The sequence below is a fragment of the Poecilia reticulata genome, chromosome 20 (assembly GCF_904066995.2).
Source record: "Poecilia reticulata chromosome 20, P_reticulata-male-v2, whole genome shotgun sequence".
Lineage (NCBI taxonomy): Eukaryota > Metazoa > Chordata > Actinopteri > Cyprinodontiformes > Poeciliidae > Poecilia > Poecilia reticulata.
Genome location: NC_088849.1, coordinates 6320411 through 6341546, shown reverse-complemented (window position 1 = coordinate 6341546; position 21136 = coordinate 6320411). Strand labels below are relative to the sequence as shown.

The following is a 21136-nucleotide window of genomic DNA, read 5'->3' as shown; positions in this document are numbered from 1 at the left end:
CTTTAGAGATTTTCAGAAGTATTGTTGACGCCTAGTTTCACTCCTTTTTAGGATCTTTTAACAGTCATCATTTCTGCTTCCAAATTGCATACTCATTGAAATAACAGATTATTTCAGTCCAAAATGCAGACAAATAGAATAGGTACTTTTTGCGGTTTTGATGAGAAACAGCAAGTTCCTGATCTATAAAGACCAGCTGCATTCAGTTTGATGCATTAGGACATAATAAACATAATTTGGTCTTTACTAGCTTCAATTGTTTTTATACCTAAACTCAAGCTTACAACAACACACAACATTCAACTCTGCCATTTGTTATTTATCAAACTGTGTTGGGATCTTTAAATGTCACACAAACCTTGAACACAATTAATAGGAGTGTTTTTTTAAGAACAGTGAACCAAACTGTGTCCACAACATTCATACTGAAGATTATTTTTGAAGGTTACTGGTGCTGAAGATGGATTTAAAGGGTATCAAATCATGAGGTGCACTTTGTTATTGCATCAGAATTTTGCCTTTATTTCCCTTTTTATAAAAAAATGACGTTGGAGAATCTGCTGTTTTGTACATTTAAAGTCGCGGTACATACTAAGACCCTCCTCCTGGTTCTGATTGTTTTTTTCCTGACAGAGCAAGAAGGCAGATCATCTGTCTCATACTATACTGTCATGACGTAGGGATGACAGTATAGTCATCCCTACGTCATAACGTAGGGATGACCACTTTCTAACAAAAGTGGAAAAAAAAGGTTTTATAAAAGCTACATGCTGCTGCTTTATGGTAGATACAGAAAAAGTTCTGGATGTTTTTCTTTTTTTATGTGTTATGCAAAATAATAATATTAAAAGAGTCTGTGGCATCTTTTTCCTGAGAGTAAACTCAGAACACAATAGAGTCCAGGAGCTTATGGTAAAAGACAGACTTTAGTCTGCTCTAAAAATACAGCTCTGATTACATTCACATACATTAAACAAACACACAGACGCAGACAAACTCACAGACTTGTGTTCAGACACCAGCGCCTGCACACAGGGTGACTTTGGCTGTCGCGAAACAGATGGCAGGGCTGCTGCCCTCGTCCAGCTCGCTCTCAGTGTCTCTGACAGCAGGTGTGGGCTTCACAGCGCCTCAGCAGACCAGGAAGCCCTCATGCCAACCTCACTTCTTCCCATAAACCTCCGCCTGGCACCCAGGCTCTTAACCCTGCCAAAGAAGCTGTTAAAACTGAACACTCAAGGCATATTTTACTAAAGAAATGCAGGCCCAGTCTATACATTTCACACTTTAGTTTTATGAAGAAAGATCCATATTGTCTCATTCGTATTCAATGTGCTACTAATGTTAAATTCTCTGTCTTTTAGCGGTTTCTAATAGTGTCTTCTCTGCTGCTTTCCAAAACACATATTACTTTAATTTAATATGGACCAAACTAATTCATGCAGTGGTTCTTGACGGTACCTGACAAATACTGCAGGGGTGACTAAAATGCCGTGGCAACTGTGGCTTCAAGTTATTAGTAATGTAGTAGAAATTGTTGGCTGGATTTTGTTCACTTATCAGAAAATATTTTTATCGTTAATATTTTGACCAGCATGACAGTAAGTATGAATTTTTAGTGGCTCATTTTCTGTTGAAATTAAGTTGTTGTTTTTTTACTCATGTAGTATTTGTTTTGACTTAGAGCCGTCATATCTTTTTCAGTACCAATATCAAAGAATTTCTTCTTTTTTTTCTTTCTGGTAAAGAAAAAAAGAAAACAAATTTATAAGGAGGTTGATGCTTTGACTGTGACAGTAATTACTAATAAAGCATGATAGAAAAGCATAGCGGGTAATTACCTCCTGTCCCAGAAATTGCGGATAGATGAATGTGTGTTTGCATGTGTATGTTCTACACATCGGTTGCTCAGATCCACATGAATGTAAGCACACAGACGAATATTTAGTAGCTGTCATTCATCCAATTGCCTCAGTGACAAGCTGATGATGTTTTGAATTGAGGTTTGAATGATATACACACTCACGCACACACCCATACACACACACACACACGCACACAGTATGTTTTTCTGTCTTCACAGGGACTTTGTATTGACGTCCATACATTTTCTACTCATTTCCATAGCTTAACGTGCTTAGTGTCATTTTGGACATGTTTTTTTTATGAGGATGTACAGGTGTTGTTCAAGTATGCCATTCGAATTTAGTTTAATGTACTAAACTCAATTCAGACTAACCGCTAACCCAAAAACAGCACTTCTATTTATGGGACCCTAGGAGCAGGGGGTCCTCACAACTTGGTGTTTGTTGGAATGATGGGCCTTACAATTTATCAAATACAAGACTACGCACACACACACACAAATGCACTCAGACACCATTGCCAGTATATTCCTAAACCCTAACTTAACCAAAACTTTGGTCGCCATATCCGTATTTAGAAAGTTAGTGAATAGGCTAGAGAAGGTCTTAAATAGATTAGCTAAATGAGCACACACACGCACAGACGGATGCGTTAACAGCAGTAAAATGCAGGCCTTTTTGTGTGGTTGACATTTTCCCACTGATGTTTGATGTTGGTGTCATAAATCCCACACATCCCCTTTTGTTTGGCTGTTCCATTACACGTTCACTACACCGTCTCCCTAAGGAATTAATTTATTCTCCCAGTATGTTTGCATTGCATCCTTAATTAACACGGTCAGAGTGTGTTTTGACATGCTTTTGGAGGCAACAGCAACAGCTCTCAATAGCCTTCAATAAACATGTACTTTCAGGGAAGAGAAAAGGTTAAATGGTAATTGAGCAAAAATAGGGCATTGCCCTTTGTGATTTCTATGGTCTGTCACTTTCCCCTCTGCAGTCCAAGGATATCAACAACTATTTTCATACAGATAAATTACAATCTATCCAATAATATTAGCAAGCTTTAACCTTTACTCAGTGTTGATCTCATCAACTTCTTCAAAATCGAATCCATCAACCATAAGGTTGAATAGAATCCAAATGAGTTTATTAACTTATACCCCCACCACACTATTGCATAAATTCCTTACATTTAAGTGATAAATATGTAGCAAGATATGCAGCTTGAAAGAAGCAACCAGAAACTGATGGTAAAAGACATCGCCTTTTTGGGTCAGGCTAAAAATTATGTGGCATTGATACGACAGGTAACACTTAAAAGCACCATTGCTACAGATCAATGCATTCAATGCAAAATAATATTACTATTCTAACGCTAAGCTATTTTGATTCTCTGTCACTAAGATTTTGTTAGGTGTGCATGTTGAATAATTGAAGTGGCTCCAACAGCAAAGACGACTGTCTTACCTTTTGTCTAATTCAGCTAATAATCATTTGACCTCTTGCAGGTTTATTCCCATATTAACAGTTTACCCCAAACAGTTTATGTGAGAAGTAATATATATTTTATGGCGTAATATTCTGACAGTGAATTCTACATTCTTTATCCCAGTAGCACCAATATACAATGTATGTTGCCCCTGAATTTGTGGGGCAATAAAGATTATTTCTATTTAAAAGTGACATACATTCTTCAAAAAACACGACACGCACATGTTCCACAAATTGCACTTGATTTTCTTATATTTAGACTCATGTAACTTATATTTGGAGTGACACAAGTTGTAGGTTTACCCTTTGTGTTTTTCAGGCAGTCTGAGCAGAAAGCACATATATTCAAGCTAACTTTTGACACCTTCAAGTTTGGTCATTCATTTATCTAGACATAACTGTTATAAAGCTTATATTATAACAAATAAATAAACAGATGTTGGGATCCTCTGATGTCAGACTCCCACAAACAGTTAAACTTTCATATGCAGCACCACTCTGTGAGAATCTTAACACAGATCCATAACACTAAACTGTTAGTGTACCATGGCATATCCAATAGATGTTTTATGCTACTGGCATTAATCTCCCAACTTGCAACAATTGTCCTTTTTGCTATATTCATTGTTTGCTCCATATTGTGGAGATTAATCTTCCAGCTTTGGAACAAAGTCAGAAGCCAGGTTTTACCGAGCAAAAGCAGATATTAAAAATGACAAGAACTGCTCCTTCCTCCACCTGTTTACTAGTTAAAAGCCTCCACATTTATTCTCCACTCTCACTGTGTGCCAGACACACTCAAAACAAAAGCAGAACGTATGTATGTATTAGTCATCAGAAATAAAAACGATGAGTTTGGAAAATTTGGGGCAAATCTTCAACATCTCTTCCGGTGAGCAAATACTGAACCCAGCATGGGGTGTAAATTATCCTTAAAATAGCAGTTGTTGGTGCTGCGTCAGCAACAACTGCTGTGGCCCCAGCTTCTTATTTCACTTCCCACACTCGCACAGAAGTTTATATCCAATCATATCCTGAGCATATTTTAAACATGCTAATGTGCTCCATGTAAAAATCGCACGCGGCAATCTGGCGCCGATTAACTACACATGCTTTGGGTGGTGTAATAAGATTGTCCGTAACTGCCCTTACATCGCTCCATGGCCCTACATGAGCAGCATATTTCATTTCCAATAGGCCCGGAGAAGATATGGTCTCATGTAGCCTCAGCTGGAACACTGACGGCCGCATAAGAGCAATTAAGCACTGCATTAAAATTCCCTCTTTATGATCGTATCACACTTGTCTCTGATCCATTAGTAGCTGTATCTGCCACGCAATGAGAATCTTAATTGCACAATTAATTGCGGCCTCTGATTGATGTGACAGTTAAATTTATATCACATGTGAATGCTGAGGACAGGGTAGACAAATGCATGACAGTATTGGTGACAATTATCATAGAGTAATGGGCTGTTTCATAAGTGGCAGGCCCAGCGGCCTGGTTTCATATCTTCCTTGTATGTTTTTTTTTTTTTTTTTTTTTTTACCCCTGGACTCTAGCTGAGTCACGGAGGCAGGGTTATTTTATTAAAATACTTTTTTGGGAAGAGAATACATGTGTTTTAAGTACCCTAAGTATAAAAATATGTGGGTATAAAGTAACTTCATGTTTTGCCCATTTAAAACCAGCATCTAGTTTTATCAGAACAAGAATCCAGAGAAACCCCTACTAATTTATAAATTATGGACTGCTTATTCTTTGGAAACATGGGAAACCAGTATGTAGTTTTATGCTTTTACTTTTTTGTCTTTCTTTTGGTTTGTTGTTTTGTTTGTTGTTTTGTTTGTATTTCCTTTTAATTCATGTAAACCACTTTGAGCTGTTTTGTTGCTGAAAATGTGCTACAGAGATAAATTTACCTTGCCTTAAAACTGGATACGTCCAGTGTTGCACATTTGCTCAACTTACTTCTCCCACTACCTATTTTTAATAGCATAAGTGAATTTATATAGCACTACTCTATTCAGACCAACCACTCAAAGTGTTTCACCAAGAGAAGCACTTCATCATTCAGTCACACTTATAAATACGCCAATCGGAAGATTGGTTAGGTAACCTGGTCGACATGTGGCATAAGGACATGTGAATTGGACCCACAAATTCACAATTGCAAGACAGCTGCTCTACTGGCTGCGAGAATTATCTTTGGTTTTATTATTAAAGTGGAAATTGTGAGAAATTGTACGGCCATCTAACACAATGCCTGTTAAGCTTACAGTTCTTCATTTTGCTTAGTCGTCCTTCCAAACTAGGTCGCATGAATCCAGCAATAGGTTGTTTTTCACTTTTTGTCCTTTTCAATGAAAAAGGCTAAACGTTTCTTACTAATATTCATGAAGTTGCAGCAAAACAGCTTTTAGATGCCATCAATGAACTTGACCTCTTAATCAAAATTCAGTATGATTTTCCGTGGAATCCACTCTACTCAATCAGTTTTCTTTAAATTCTCCAATGCCTTTTTACACAGGGATGCAGGAGAGGCCATAATCACAACGACCCTGAATTTAAATGCATTTGAATCTGCTGATATTATTCTCACACCACACATATATTTCTGGTTAATCTATGGTTCTTATTTATCTCTCAAAAGTGGGGTTTTCTTGCAAACTTAACTCTAAATCATATTTAGTTACTAATAAGTATACCAAGTTACCAAAGGTTTTGATATCTGCTGGGGTTTCTTATACATCTTTTTCTTTTTTACTTTGCTTATGCCATTTTTTTTTTCAATATTAGGCTTTTTTTTAATCAGTTTTTCATGGAAACTTGAAATGAAGATTTGTCTTTTTAGGCAAGCATCTGGTCAGCATTACTTGTTAACTGGTATTTTATTATTTCTATTTTGTTTATCATGACATACTTTGGAAGTGGCAGAGCAGGCGCTCAACATGCAGAAGTTAAAGTCTCTAATGCATCTGTTCCAGGTAGATTCCCAACTCCATACTATTTACTGCTCGTCTTTCCCTTATCTCTATACCCGTCTTACTGTCAAGCTACTACTAAAAATGCAAACATTATATCCAATTTATCTGTGAAGCATCTTGTGATATTCACACAGACAATTTGTAAAATGTGTTAGCTTACTTACACAGCCGGATTCGTTGTGGTTTTGACTTTGTCGTTCACGATTTCCCCGCTTTGAAGTTAGAAATGAAGATTAGATGTTCAGTTGATCTCCATGTAGCAGAAGTAAGAATGGATTTACACTATCTGTTCTCTCATCATTTTCTTCTTTCATAAACATATGTTCTTTTACTTGGTTCACATCTGTTCCTGCCGGAAAAGTGTTGGAGTAGGTAATGATAAAGGCTACGGCTTACTTCTCTGAAGCAATGATAAACGGCCTGCCTTTCTGAACCTGCGCACCATCGGCAGCCATGCCAAAAAAGACATCTTCCAAGTTAATATAATTAGATGTCTCTTAGAGTAATGCTTCCTTGCAAGGATGATGTAATGTGTTGCAATTTTCCTAAATAATGTGCGAATGACAGAGTTTTCCCTTCCAAGTCTTTTAAACAGTTTATTTATGTTACTGCAGGTGGCTCCGGCGGATATATTACCACTGGAGAAATGATCAAACATCTCAAGGCGATGAGTCAATTCTTGGTGTAAAAAAGATTCTGCGACATTTTTTGATGGTATTTACAATTTAAGGTGTGATGAAGCTTAAATATGACCTGCAGTTGAATATATTTGTGAGTAATAAGCAGATTGCTTTATCTCGTCACACCACCGAAATGCTTCTCTGTAAATTAGCTTGTAACTTATAGTTTTTGCTCAGGTGAGGCTACATTCCAGCGTGTCAACCCACAATCATCTAATCAATATGTCTGACTGTGCAAGCTTCTGTACAACATTGTGCTTACTGTAGTGGCTTCAAAGACTAACTAGGGATGCACCGATGCACTTTTTACACTTCTGAAACCGATACCGATATCTGAGGTTTGGCATCGACTGATACCGATACGTTCCAGAAGAAAATGCTGAATTCATCGAAAATGTTTCGTTTTGTTTTGGGTTTTTTTGTACTGAATAACACATTTATTTGACAACTTTAGTACGGCAGACTTAAATATACCAATACCTTCACAAGCTTGGTTAAACACATAAAAACAACATCATTTTAATTTGTTTAGTCAGTGCAGTTAGGAGGATAGCAGTTAATGTCAAAATAAATAAAGTAACTGAAACTGACTAAAATAATAGGTTGACTACCTTGGTTAAACATGTAAAAATAAACTACACTTTTTAAAAATGGTTCAGAAAGTGCAGTTAGGAATTCTAAATACAATTATAAAATAAATAATAAAGCATTATTCACTTAGTGATTAAAACATAGAATAAGACTAAATAGATCTGCTCTCCTAGATTGGGAGCATTGTCACTGATACCCGATGTAAAAAAAAAAAATTCAGTATCCAGATATTAATATTGGATCAGTGCATCTCTAACTCTAACCAGAAATGTACTTTTGGAAGAATATTTAGTTTAGATTCAGTAAGTAAAGGATCCAGCATGCTGGTTTAATTCAAAAACAGAACCACCTAATTTTTATCTTACTCTGGTTTCAGTATCACTATTCTCTTTCCTTCTCTGTACCTAGATTTCCCTCTCTCTTTTTTTGCTTTCTGGATAATCTTCCGCTCATAACACAGCCTAAAAGAAGCTGATCAAACTTCTCCTTTTAATGCCGGTCTGAGAACTGCATAGCTGCCTGATCAAACGGGAAAAGTTTGGAAACATCCTCTGTCATAATTAAAGCCGGAGCTGCCAAGCGTGGTCGAAGACAATGCCAGCCCGGTTAACAATTTCTGAACGAGTCTCACCGACGCCACCTGTTTTCGTTTAGCACTTTTCCAGCAGCTGTTCCCATAATTACACTCGCTGTCAGCACGGTGCAGAGTATGGGATGGTGCAGTGCAGCGCTGTGCATTGCTGATAAACAAGGTAGTTAAAGGCCACTTATGGCGGCAAAGTTACTCTCCCGGAGGGTATTCGGCATCTGCTTTCGGATCACGTTATGGGCTGTTGTGTGTCTTTGCACTTGGACGTATCAAAACTCTTTTTAGACTCTAATAACATTGAATGAGAGGTGTATGTTTCTCGATGTGTAATTTCCTCTTTGAAATGCTTTTTTGAACAGTTTCCTAGCACACTAAAAAGTCGCTACTTTATAATTCTTGCTCCATCTAATGTAAATGTCTTTTTAGTGTATAAATACACTTCTTGATCTGGTGTGGCCAGTTAATTTTCCCAAAGGGGCCACATGATTAAGTTGCTAATAAACTCTAAGTATGACTTTTATTGGCTGCTGGTGGTAATATGTTTCATCTGAACATTAAAATAACGTGACAACTGAAACTTTGAAGCAGTTAAGGTAATTATCTTCTAAACACTGAGTTCCTTTAAATCTGGACCGAAAACTCACCTGTGTTGAGTTGCTGTTGAACCATAACAAATGAAACATTGACCAACATATTTGATGTATATGACTTTGGCAATGCCACTCATCAAAATGTATGTTTATATGAAAGGGTGTGTCCTTTCATATAAAGTCTTACCATGTTTTGTTTATTAGTAATTCAAATTCTCCCATAATCAGCTTTTCACTCCACACCCTCAGATTCTGTGAATTTGTTTTTTTTCTTCTTCTTCGGTTTAGAGTTACTTGATATTCGCCTCTATTGTCAGGAAATGTTGCAGAAGAGAATCACGGCCAAAGAAATTTGTGTTACAATACCTAGCACGGGTGCACCTCTTTTATAATTACACCCATGGCTGATTTCTTTTATCCACTTTTAGATTAATTTCCAGTGACCTTTATGTCACTAAATTGGGCCAAGTGTGGAAAGAAGCTTCCAGCAGTGTTAATTGTTTTAGGCATTGATGTGCGGAGAACTCCAATTTTTTTGTGTGTGAATAGACTTAATTGCAGTTCATTTGCTCTGTCTTTTTCTCTCTCTGTCTTGTTTTTCCTTGTGTGTATTTTTTCCTTTTCTTGCTGTGTTTTTATTTTTGACAGACACATGGGCATATCTTTTTTCAGCACAGAATAGGTTAGACACTGTATAAACACCACAGAAACGGCTGACAGGCAGTCGGGGCCTTGTTAGAACAATCGTCTAACTCTTTCCTGTCTGTGCCCACCCTCACTCTCCTGCCAACAACTCTGTGGAAATGTTTCCTTTATTTTCCTCCCCTGCCGACACTGACTGGGTGTTAGCCCATCACACTGTTAATTAATAAAGGCCCTAATTGAGTAATGGATGATGATTGTAGCTGAGTGAAGAGGAGGAATAAAAGCGAGTGGAGGCAAAGGGTTGTCCTTTGCGATTGTCTAGCCTGCTAGTTAGACAGACCGTTGAGCTCAGGAAATAATGATATTACAGCTACTCTGCATTCTAATTATCCTGTACTGTTGTGAATACATGGCTGCTTATTTATAAAGTTTAAACTATGAATCTCCATTTCTCTAATCTGTGATGGAGTACAGTATTTAAGCTGGCCCTGAAAAATTTTTGTATAACACATTTCAGTAACAAAGCAGTTCAAAGTGTTTTATACTTCGTCAAACACTTTGACATTATTTTGTCAAATGCCATTGTCAAAATGATCAACATCCAATAAGTTGATCAATGTTCAACTCATTTTTTCAACTCAGTTTGGTTTCGAACCTTAATTTAAAGCAGGGGTGCCCGAAGTCGGTCCTCGAGGGCCGAAATCCTGCATGTTTTAGTTCTCTCCCTGGTTTAGCACACCTGGATCAAATGATGGCTCATTAGAGGCCTAAGAGGAACACTGACAAGCTGAAAAGTTATAACTGCCTCCAGGGAGAGAACTAAAATATGCAGGATGCCGGCCCTCTAGGACCGACTTTGGGCACCCCTGATTTAAAGGCACTCAGTGTTTCAGCTGTTTTGCAGTTCTCTGGAAGTTTGTTCTAGATTTGTGGTGCGTAGAAACTGAATGCTGCTTCTCCATGTTTGGTTCTGGGGACACAGAGCAGAACCAAAAAACCTTGTGGTGCTAAGCCATTAGATGACTTGTAAGATGATTAGATGATTTTGATTTGTAAACTAACAGAAGTATGTTCTCTGAGCTATGAGGTGGTCAGTGTAAATATTTGAGAACTGGGGTCATCCATCTTCTTGGTTTTAGTGAAAATGCAGGCATCAGCTTTCTGGATCCACCTGCATCTGTCTGTGAGGACACTTTTGCATTAATCAATGCAACTAAAGATAAACGCACAGATGAGTTTCTCTAGATCTTGTTGGGACATTAGTCCTTTAATCCGGTAAATGTTCTTCAGGTGATAGAAGACCAACTTTGTAATTGTCTTTATGTGGCTCTGAAGGTTCAGGTCTGAATCCATTACTACACCCAGATTTTAGGTCCTGATCTCTAGTTTCAAGTGTGGTCTAACTTTAGATCCAAAGATTATAACTTCACTTTTGTTTAATGTTTGAATAAATTTAGATAAACATGCACTCAATATATTAATTTCAATAAAATATTAGTTGTGATAAATCCGACTGTTCCTCCCTGTGCTGATGCCCCTTTTCCATCTTCCAATCACTTTGTCCATTGTCACTTCCTTTATGCTTTCTATCCCAGGTTCAGAAAAGTGCTGAGGCTTGAACAATGAACAAAAACGGTCTCTCTTTTTGTTTTTTTCTCCTCCGTGAGGGTGGTTAGGTTCAACTCTTCCTCAATTGAATCGGAGCAATAACGGCTGTCAGGCGGCTTGACAAACTCATTTCTGGCTAGCGGCTCCTGTCTGACGAAAATGTTACTGTTTCATTCTTTGCCTCGGTCTTCTTTTCCCGTATTCATCACTGAGTGGGTGGTTATTCTGTCATCATTTTGGAAGAAAGCATTAGCGCGTAGCACAAAGGCTCACATCGTGTCTGTCCAGTCGTTTTTCCAGCTGCAGCTTTCTGGTTGTCTTTAACTGGTTTGCTAAAACCCTGCACAAATACGTAGCATCTGTTCACTGTTTGTTCATTTTCATTTGAAGATCTTAATCACTAGTTAAACATGTTTCTCTTTTAAATAATGCACACGCCAGGATTTAAATTCTTTTTACATTCATTATACTTGCAAACGCATGCTGAACAGTTGGTGAGTTGGTATAATAACGTAGATTTGTATTCGATCCTTTTTACTGAGGTGATTCAAATCCAGCGTGCCCACTTGCTAACTCATAAATATAGCCCACCTTTGTGTGATTTAATCTTGGTATTAATCCAGCTTCTATCAGGGTTTTTCAAGAACATTAGTGAACAATTACATGCTGAAGACCAAGGAAAACACCAGACAGGTCAGGGATAAAGTTGTGACTCTGGTAGACAAGAGGGCTTTATCTCTTCCATTCTTCCTCCAAAGCCAAACGATCAACGCATGGTCGTGTGTTTGCGGAACGTTCGTATTCGCACACTTTGCAGACCACCCGGGTGGTACCTATTTCACTTCACCATCCGTCACACCCTGCTCGCTGAGATTCCCACTCCCTCCCTGCATCCTCCATGTTACTTTTACAAAAACAGTCACAGAGAGAGCGCCACACCTTTCTGCAGACACACACCTCTGTGGACAGTGACTTTGCAATTTTCATCCAGGAGTTTTTAGCCATTTGGCAATCTTTTTAGTGTTTTGGTGAAGAATTGTATAAATGTATGCAATTCACTGCGTCTTATAAATGCCCCTCGAATGTAATCCTGCTGCCTTAGGATACAAAAACTGGATAGTGGAAGTGGACTAGTTTAAGAGTAATGTCAACATTGCTGCCCAAAAACACATCCACACACTTCTAACCAATCCCACAACACATCAGTCTGCGCCCTGTGTAAAATAATTTGACCTTTTGTTGAGAAAGGGAGGTGGATGTACCCCTGCGAACAAAATTAACACTTTTCTCATGTGACTGTTAAGAAAAGCCAATTTTGAACTTTTGATGACGTACAGTATGGGTGCGCTTTTAGAGACCACAACAGCCCGAAAGTAGCTATAATTCACAAATACCTGAAGTGCCATTTAACGCTAATGACTGCATATGTTAATCGTTCAAACACCAAACATACCCTAATATGCATTAATACACACAGTGGAAACCGTGTTAGCACTGCTGCAGGAGCTAATATCTGCAGTCTTCCTCATTTCTGCTCATTTACAGTGCCAAGTAAACGAAATGGCGCTTCTGGATTGGCTGCTTTGTAAATGCTAGCCAGTAGTATGTCATGTAGCATTGTGGCTAGGCCTTCAGCTAGGCAAGCTGCAAATAGGCAGGAGTCAACTACAGGACTAATACAGAATTTGGTTATAAAATAATATCCCTAACTGTAATCTTCTAATGGAGTTACAGTTTAATCCACCATATGTATGCAGAATCTCACATATATGCGTACCAAGACATGGCCGTTTACCTAAACTGACAAGCCTTGCAAGGAGATCAATTGTAGAAAAAAACTAAATCTCCCGTGTTAACTCTGGAGGACCTACTGGGATTCACAGCTCAGTTGGAAGAATTGGCTGACAAGACAACTGTAGTTGTAGTCTGTATGCAGGAGTGGGAAGGGATTAAAAGAAAGTCAGAGAGATTGCAGCTTCTAGAAGGTTTGGGGTAAATCTTTGCCAAAAACTTACCCCAAAAGACTTGCAGCTTAAGTGCAGTTTGTTTTCAGTATAAAGTGCTGCCATAGAGCTCAAGCTAGTATTTTCAGGTTTTTATTTGTAAAGCCGTGTATTTTAGTTTTGCAGTTATACACTAGTGTGCAAAGAATTGACCTGTCACTCAAAATTAAAAAAATACATTGAAGTTTCTGGTTTTAATGTGAGAAAATTTGAAGACATTCAAGGACTCAGAACCGTTTTTCTAGGCACTGTATGTAGTTGATACATATTAGTGAATTTACATTCAAAAGAACAGATCTCATGTCAGTAGTTTTAGATTCTTCCTCTTCTCTCCAGCTCAGGAAAGCCCTGGAAATTTAAACAATATCGGTGCAATACATTTGCTCCTGGTGCGGACAAGGAATTCTCTTAAAGTGTCTGTTTTTCTGGCCCCGATCCGCCTCATTCAGCAGTTGGAGGGAAAGAAAAGGGTCATTTCCTGGCAAGACCTGGGGATTTTAGTTTTGTTTTTTTGTATTAGAACCACAGGTGTTGAAATCCAGTGCGATTAAATGGATTCCAGTGGTCGGCATTGATGAAGGAGTTCGGTCTCAAACAAAAATCCCCTCATGGCAAGTTGTACGGACAGGTGTAGAGCAATTTTAAAAGCAAGAAAGAGAGAGCGGAGAGAAGAATGGAGGGCAGACAGTAGGAGCACCACATGGAGAATAGGGGCCCAGTCAGATGGTGTTGAAAGGAGCCTCCACCTGAATGCACCGCTGCATCCTAATAAATCGTCGGCGTACCAAAAACCCACAAAAAGACACGCACACACCTTATATTCTGTCTTTCCTTTCTCTCTGCTGCTTCCTTCTAATCCACACGGCAACCATTTGTCTGTTTTTCTTGATGTTTGGGGATAATGAAGTTGTTCATAAGAATATTTTCTGGTTTTTGTTTCGACTGCTAGATAAAATCGGGAAATGACAGCATCTCACTGCTGCCTTCAGACTCCTCTGTTGAGTTTACTAGAATGAGATGATCATCTTCCTTCATCTAGATACAAACGCATTTTTTAGTGGCTGTAAAAGAAACATTCATTTTGGCCAATGTTTTATTTTGGGTTATTGAATCCTGGTATTTCTGAGCACAGGGAGAGCAGAGACCTTGGCTGAATCATGTCAGAGTTGTCTTCTTCTTTGAAATGTTATGGAAGTAAAATTCAAAGAAGTACATTCTCCTTTCACAGTGCTATTCAAAAAAAAAAAAGAGCTGTGAAACATAAAATTTTGTTTCAGCTCATTTTCTGTGCTGACACCTCTGACAGGGTGTGAACCGCTGATCATGAATTATTTGAAAAGAGTCTGGAGACGGCAGAAGGTTTTCAGTAGACAGAAACGTGCTTGAAAAGAAGCTGCCACTTGTTTAATGCTGACTACTGTCTTCTTTTCTTTATAGTCTTTTTTAGACATTGATATACATTATCGCAAAAGCGCATGATCTATCTTACTTCATCTGTTTTCCATTAGGTTGTGCTGTATTCTATAATTATCTTTAACAATATTACCTTTTTACACCCAAGACGAACTGTTTTGTGCAAAGTGCTGCGTTACGGCGAACTTATACCTCTCAGTTCACCAGATGTGTAGGATAAGTTAGTGACGTAAGTTTGGTTCTTTGTCATTTTTGTGACCGCTCTGATTGACAATAAAACTCCCACATAAGGGATGAGACCAAACATCCCTTACAGCAAAGAAAAGCTGTTATTTTTCTTAATCTTTTTTAGATTAATAAAAAGAAAATCAATAATGATGCTTATTTTGAGAGACAGTGTAGTTAATACAGTCTGGTTTGTTTACCATTTGGGTCATTTTCACTCTTTTCAGTGTCACCTGTATTTCTGATCAGTTTTCCAGTTCTTTCCATATCTCCTCCCAGGTTCACTGTTTTCTCTTTTGTTTCTTAATGCAACAGTGGACCTCAACATCATTTTGTCAACTTAGGCAAGTAAGTAATGTAATCAAATTCCAGGTTTATTGTATTGTGTTGTACTTTTTGATCACTACAACCAGATTTGCTGTCTCTAGTGACTTTGCACTTGCTGGTTTTTCAAAATAAAACACCACTTGTCAAGACTGCTGAAATTACTACGAAATGTTTTTCTCCTTGGCCTGGTGACAAAACACTCAAGCCATTATATGGGTTTGTGACTTTTGGTTGGGGATCTCTAACCAAAAAAATACACCAGTCTGCGCTTTGATTAAGGCGCAAAATTCTTACTAAACATGAACTGACATAAAGCAGATCCCAATCTTATCATATCTTTTGTTTGTTCAATGTCCTCATCAGAAACAGGACGATGACACGGTGCTAACCCCGGACGGAACACGAGAGTTTCTGACGTTTGAGGTCCCTCTGAATGACTCAGGCTCCGCTGGCCTGGGGGTCAGCGTTAAGGGGAACCGCTCCAAGGAGAACCATGCTGATCTTGGCATCTTTGTGAAATCCATAATTCATGGAGGTGCTGCTAGCAAGGCAAGTAGCAACTTCTTCCTTCTACTTATCCTCTAACCATTATGTTGATGGACATCATTGATTTTACATGTTGTCTTTATTGTAACCATGGCGCACATCGTATACACAACTCCTGCTGCGGTATTTCTTTCTCTGGTGTTACTTGATGTTGTTGAGTTTGATCAAGACGAGTAGTATTTTTGATAAAGTTGTAAGATGGATGGAACTGTTTGGGGGCAATAAAGATCAGGTGGAATTTTCTAAGTGAAAACACTGAGTGAATCTGATAAAGATTCACAAATGGTTGCTGAATGCTGTGTTCGCGTGCAGGACGGACGTCTTCGAGTCAATGATCAGCTCATTGCAGTCAATGGGGAGTCGCTGCTCAGGATGACCAATCAGGAAGCCATGGAGGCGCTTCGGAAGTCCATGTCAGTAGAGGGCAACAAACGTGGGATGATTCAGCTCATCGTGGCCCGGCGGTTGATTAAGGACGGCGAGGTAAGCAAACAGAAAGTCAAGAGTCATATCTAATCTCTGTCAAAATAATTTCTGAGTTAGTTCATGCATCAGTTTGTCATCCCTACAAGTCCAAATATGTTGGGTGTTGAGTGAAGTATATTGATTTAGCTTGGTTAGCTTGGAGATGTGACTAAGCACAAAATTTGTCCATGTTCTGATTAACAGACCTGTTATCCTAAGTGGTACTGAGCTTTGCTGCTAATAACACTCATCAGAGTTGAAGTCGTTACTTCAGGACAGAAACCTACTTCGTTGTTTTTAAGATGAAGAGAGATAAGATGCAGATTAAAAAGCAAATAGGGGACTGCTACATTTAAATTCCACTAAATTAGAAACTTCTTTTTCTTCAATACTCCACTGGTCCTAATTTTTATATCTTTAACTTTAAAAAAGTGATATGTAGAAAGAATTTTATGGCCATAACATTGCGTCTTAACCTCAGTGGAACGCCGTTACATGATATCCAAGACTCACTTGGTTGATTTTTGGTTGATTGTTGTCAGGGGTGAAAGTAGTTTTCACCCCTGTGTGTGTGTGTGTGTGTGTGTGTGTGCATGCTTTGGAATTTGGAGTGTCTGTGCTGATTAATTTTTTTTTTTTTTTTTTGGGAAGTGATAAAAGCAGGGTAGCTCTAGAATTGCTACAAAATAAATCTGTATTTCCTTCAGCCCACTGCCTGCAATGTTGACACCTTGAGAAGCTATGAGTCCTAAATTCTGAACATCATGGCATCATCTCCGTCTCTCTGTCATTTACGCACAGCGGTTGCCATAGCAACCTCCTGCACTCCACAAGCCGACCAGAGATTACGTTAAAAACATAACATTCAGTCCGTGACAATATTAGGTTTTCAGGCTTGATATTTATTTTGCGATTATCAATAAGCGCTCCCTGAACACAGCGGTGGTTGATTAGTTAATTTTAAACTCCTGATCTGCTAGTTATTTTGGTAATGGAACCGAAACACACAGAATTGCGCAACACCTTGTTGAAACAATAATCACTGAGATTATTATTGTTGGGTCATTAATTTGAACACGTTTTGTTGATTTTTTTGTTGTTCTTTAATTAAGTTACAAACGTTTTGGTAAGGAGTCAGAGGAGGACGGGCTGCTCTCAGCCTCCTGGCGACGTTCAGTTTGTCACCTAGTGCAGAGATCGACTCAAAACCTTCCGCGATCGACGTGTTGCAGCCCTGCTCTAGTAAAGCACGAACAGTTCAGAAACAATATGAAATGGGAAAAATGTTATTTATTAACCGATTAAGTCGTGTTTTAGATTGTTCTTGAAAAACTAATCAGTCACGGCTGATTAGTGGGTGAACAAACGGCTGTACAGTGAACCCATTCATTTTTTACAGCAGACAGCCGCTCCCCTCTCTTGCAGGTACTGCGTACCCCCACTAAATCTTTTAGGGGTACGCAGTACCCTGCCGTACCCCCTTACTTTCACCCCTGACTGTTGTCCAGTAAAGCAACAAAAAGATGAGATTATGTTCTGCATGTAGAATTTTTGTTATGAGGCAACAGCACATAAAATTACATTTGTTTCAATTCACAAACGTCCTCTGTGACATTTAACAGTCAAACCAATGTGTTTTGTATCTTTTAATAAGTAATAAAAAAGAAGTTCATTCAGAAATCATTTTTTTGTGACGCACAGCTTGATTGTGGAGCAGAATTGTGGAGTGCAGGTGTGAATGCATACACACGCACATGCACATTGAGTCACCCTGCAGCCAGTGGTTGTAGATCAGATTTGATTAGAGTTGCTGTGACTCTAATTGGAGCCCGTGTCCTGTGGCTATGTGTCAGTTTGGAGTACCACGCTGTGCCCCTCCCTGCTAATTCTCATCCTTCAAGCGCTGTCTCTCTCTCTTCTTACACACTTGCCACACGCCATGCACTTGTTTTTCCTCTTTGTTTCAAAGCTAATTCTGACCCCCATCTTGCGGTTCTCCACTGACTACAGCTGAATTCATTAGAAACTGGCCACCATGTTGACAGTTAATTTTTTTTATTTCATTTTTTTTTTTTTTTTAATCTGTGGAGTATTTTGTTTTCCATCTCTCGCTCTCCTTCCTTCCACCTTCAGACACAGAGCAGAGGACATGTGTCCCTCCTGGGGAGCTCAGTGCTAAGGTTCACTGAGTCCTATCGCTCCAGTCCAGTCAGTCTCCTGTCGACTTTAATCCCTGACCGGACTCTGTAGAAAGGTTGACACTGAGCACACATTTACGCCTAAATTTTCAGGAAAAAGAAAAAATCAAATCATTTTTCCTGGGGGAAGACAAAAAGCCACACATTTTTTTGTACTTATTTCTTTACTTTAATCCACAGCCTGAGGTTTTGACTACTCTTCACAAAGATTTTGCTAATTGAAACACTGATTTCCATGAAACAACAGGTTGACCGTGTTATGCAAGTTTACATCAACTATGAAAGAAGTAGGTGTGATAATGTCCAGTATTATATTCCACCAATGTATGTACCTCCATCCATTCATGATCTAGGTCTGTTACAATAACGGTTTGCTAGACGAAGAAGTTGTTGCGCTCAACAATAATGTTGTTGTTTTGAGACAATTTTCAAGTAATATAATAATGGCATAATAATACACCTTCTCAAAGATCATCAAACCTTAAATTCTAACAAACTTTTAACACTGGAACTGGAAGACATTTTAAATAACCAAAATAAATTAACAAAACAACAGAAACAACAAATAATAAGACTTAAGTCTCCGTAAACAAAATGGAGTTGATTGAAGACATGCAAATGGAAATTACAGAGCTTGTTTTAATTTATCATGTGATTTATTGATTTATTGCTTATTGTGACCTTCTTAATCTCTTTTAGATTTTCATGGGGTCAGGTCATCAGCTTAAATCAGCCACAGCACTGAGGCTGCCTTGACTTTGATTATGCATTTAAATGTAGAATCCCCAACATATAGAGAGGCTAGCAATAGTAAAAAACCTTCATCATAACTGGACTCTGATTAAAAACTGCTGCAAGAAAAGCAAGGTTATCTCAACAGAGATTCTTACCTCGCTTCTTTGCTTTGCTACACTGGTGAGGTGGATATGTGGGGTTTGGGGGGTGCGAGGGGGCAGACCAGTTTGCTTCTGTCACCCAGCGGAATGGGAGGGAGGACTGAAAGCTACCAGAAATGACCACCATGAAATGAATCAGATCCATCACTGTCTACAGGGGGAAGAAGCCAAGCAACACAGCCTAATGAATCGAAGATGGGAGTTGGGGGGGGAAAGGAGTGGGAATGGGTTTGACGGTGGGGCTTGGGCGACCACCATATACAACCATATAAAAAAGAAGAAAAAAAAGGTTTTAAGATCATTTTGACCTTTGTAGAACGCATAATCTTTAGTAGGTTAAAGTTAATGTAAATTAAAGTAAAAGTTTAAGTTTTATATTAGTTAAATGCGTGGTTGAACACTTCACATACATGACTTTTTCAGTTGCAGTTTTCTGGTATAATTTGATCCTCTTTTACATACGATTATAGCTGTACAAACCTTACTGGAAATGTGAAACAAGCAATTTGGACACAGTTCTTGCTTTAGTTTTATATGAACTAGATCGTCCTTAAGAATGCCCTGTGATGGACTGCTGACCTCTACAGGGTGTACTCTGCCTGTCACCCATGACGGCTGGAGACAGGCACAGCTCCACCCAACCCTGCTTAAGACCCCATACTTTTATAGGACCATCCACAGAGTCCAATCAGAGCAGAATCAGAATTCCTTCATTGTTGCTGTACAGAAGCACAACACAGCCCATCCCAAGAAAAGACAGACGGCATAAGACATGGGAAGACAGGTGCCTGAGACTGCAGCCGTCTTGGAAGGCGCCATCCTTGAGGGACAAACGTGGTTGGATATAAACTTTCAAGAAATTCACAAAACACATGAGAACAGAAGAATTAAACTGGCATTATCTCCTCAAGCAACTCTGCAAGGTTGCAGAGATGGTGCACCGTTCTACATGCAGGATAAAAGTCACCCTAGTCCTTCGCACAAGGTTTTACAATTGGTCAGAGATGTATGATTGGTATGCTCTCCATACTCCTTTTTTGAATATTTAATTGTCATGCTAGTATCCAATGGTTCCTGTAGTGTATGACCAGTGTTTTTGGTGTGTGGGGGATTAGTGTGGTGGCCAGAGTTTGACGTCAGACGACAGAAATCTTTTATGTTCTCAGCTTGTTTGAAGAACTGCTGTTCTGCCCCAGATTGTCTTGTGATATGATTGGTCACTGTCAATTAGTTTCAAAGCATTATAATTGCATCTCTGCTTCTGGAGCTGTGTAATCTCTACATCCATATCTTAGTTCTATTAATACATCGTCATGGGTTTCAACTATTACATTTTCGACAAGTCATTTTAATCCCATTATTTTTGGAGCCACATTCCCTTAGTCTTGGGGTTTAGTCCAGAGTCTTGTGACTAAATTCTGATCTGTTATTATAAATTATTTGTCTCTTGTCTACAACTTAAAAATGCTAAAAATGTGTTGGTAACAATTCAAATATTACCTGGAATGTCTTATATCCACATGCCACCATTTGAAAGTTTATCTACAAAGATGTTCTGTGGAATTATGGGTATTTTTTGCCACCTATTATGATTATGAACCAGTCTTCTTATGCAAGAATAAAAATGAAACCTCCCCCTTTTTTGTCCTGATGATGCGCTCCAGTTCAGTGCTTGGTGTGTGTTTTTGTGTTGCAACATATGTGACAGTTCACAATGAGCTATTCATCAGATAAACATCTAAAAGGAGACAATCAGATGAGCGCGTCTGACACCGTTTTATTTCTGCATTCCTTTCACATCTCTTGATGCACATGCTTGCCTCTGTAATTAGAGATTATAAAAATGATGCTAATCTGTAGGAGTTTTTTTTTTTCTTTATTGAAGCACACATTAGCTCACCTCATGCTGCCTACGTTGTCTGAGCCAGGACTCCATGTGAAATGGCCTGAAGACATGATCGTATAGAGCCCATTTTCCCTTCGCTTTTTGAAATATTTTCCAGTCAAATAAAC

The 21136-nt window shown here is 38.7% G+C and overlaps 1 protein-coding gene across 2 annotated transcripts in view; it reads left to right on the top strand.

Annotated features, from left to right (window-relative positions):
• LOC103482325 (partitioning defective 3 homolog) overlaps positions 1-21136 on the top strand; it is a 388210-nt gene that overhangs the window by 180547 nt on the left and 186527 nt on the right. The window contains exons 13-15 of one of the 2 annotated variants that reach the window (XM_081602034.1): positions 15007-15039; positions 15382-15567; positions 15877-16047. In XM_081602034.1, the coding sequence (XP_081458160.1) occupies positions 15007-15039; positions 15382-15567; positions 15877-16047 (390 nt within the window). The remainder of the gene's footprint in view (positions 1-15006; positions 15040-15381; positions 15568-15876; positions 16048-21136) is intronic. The other variant, XM_008438421.3, reaches the window with a different exon arrangement.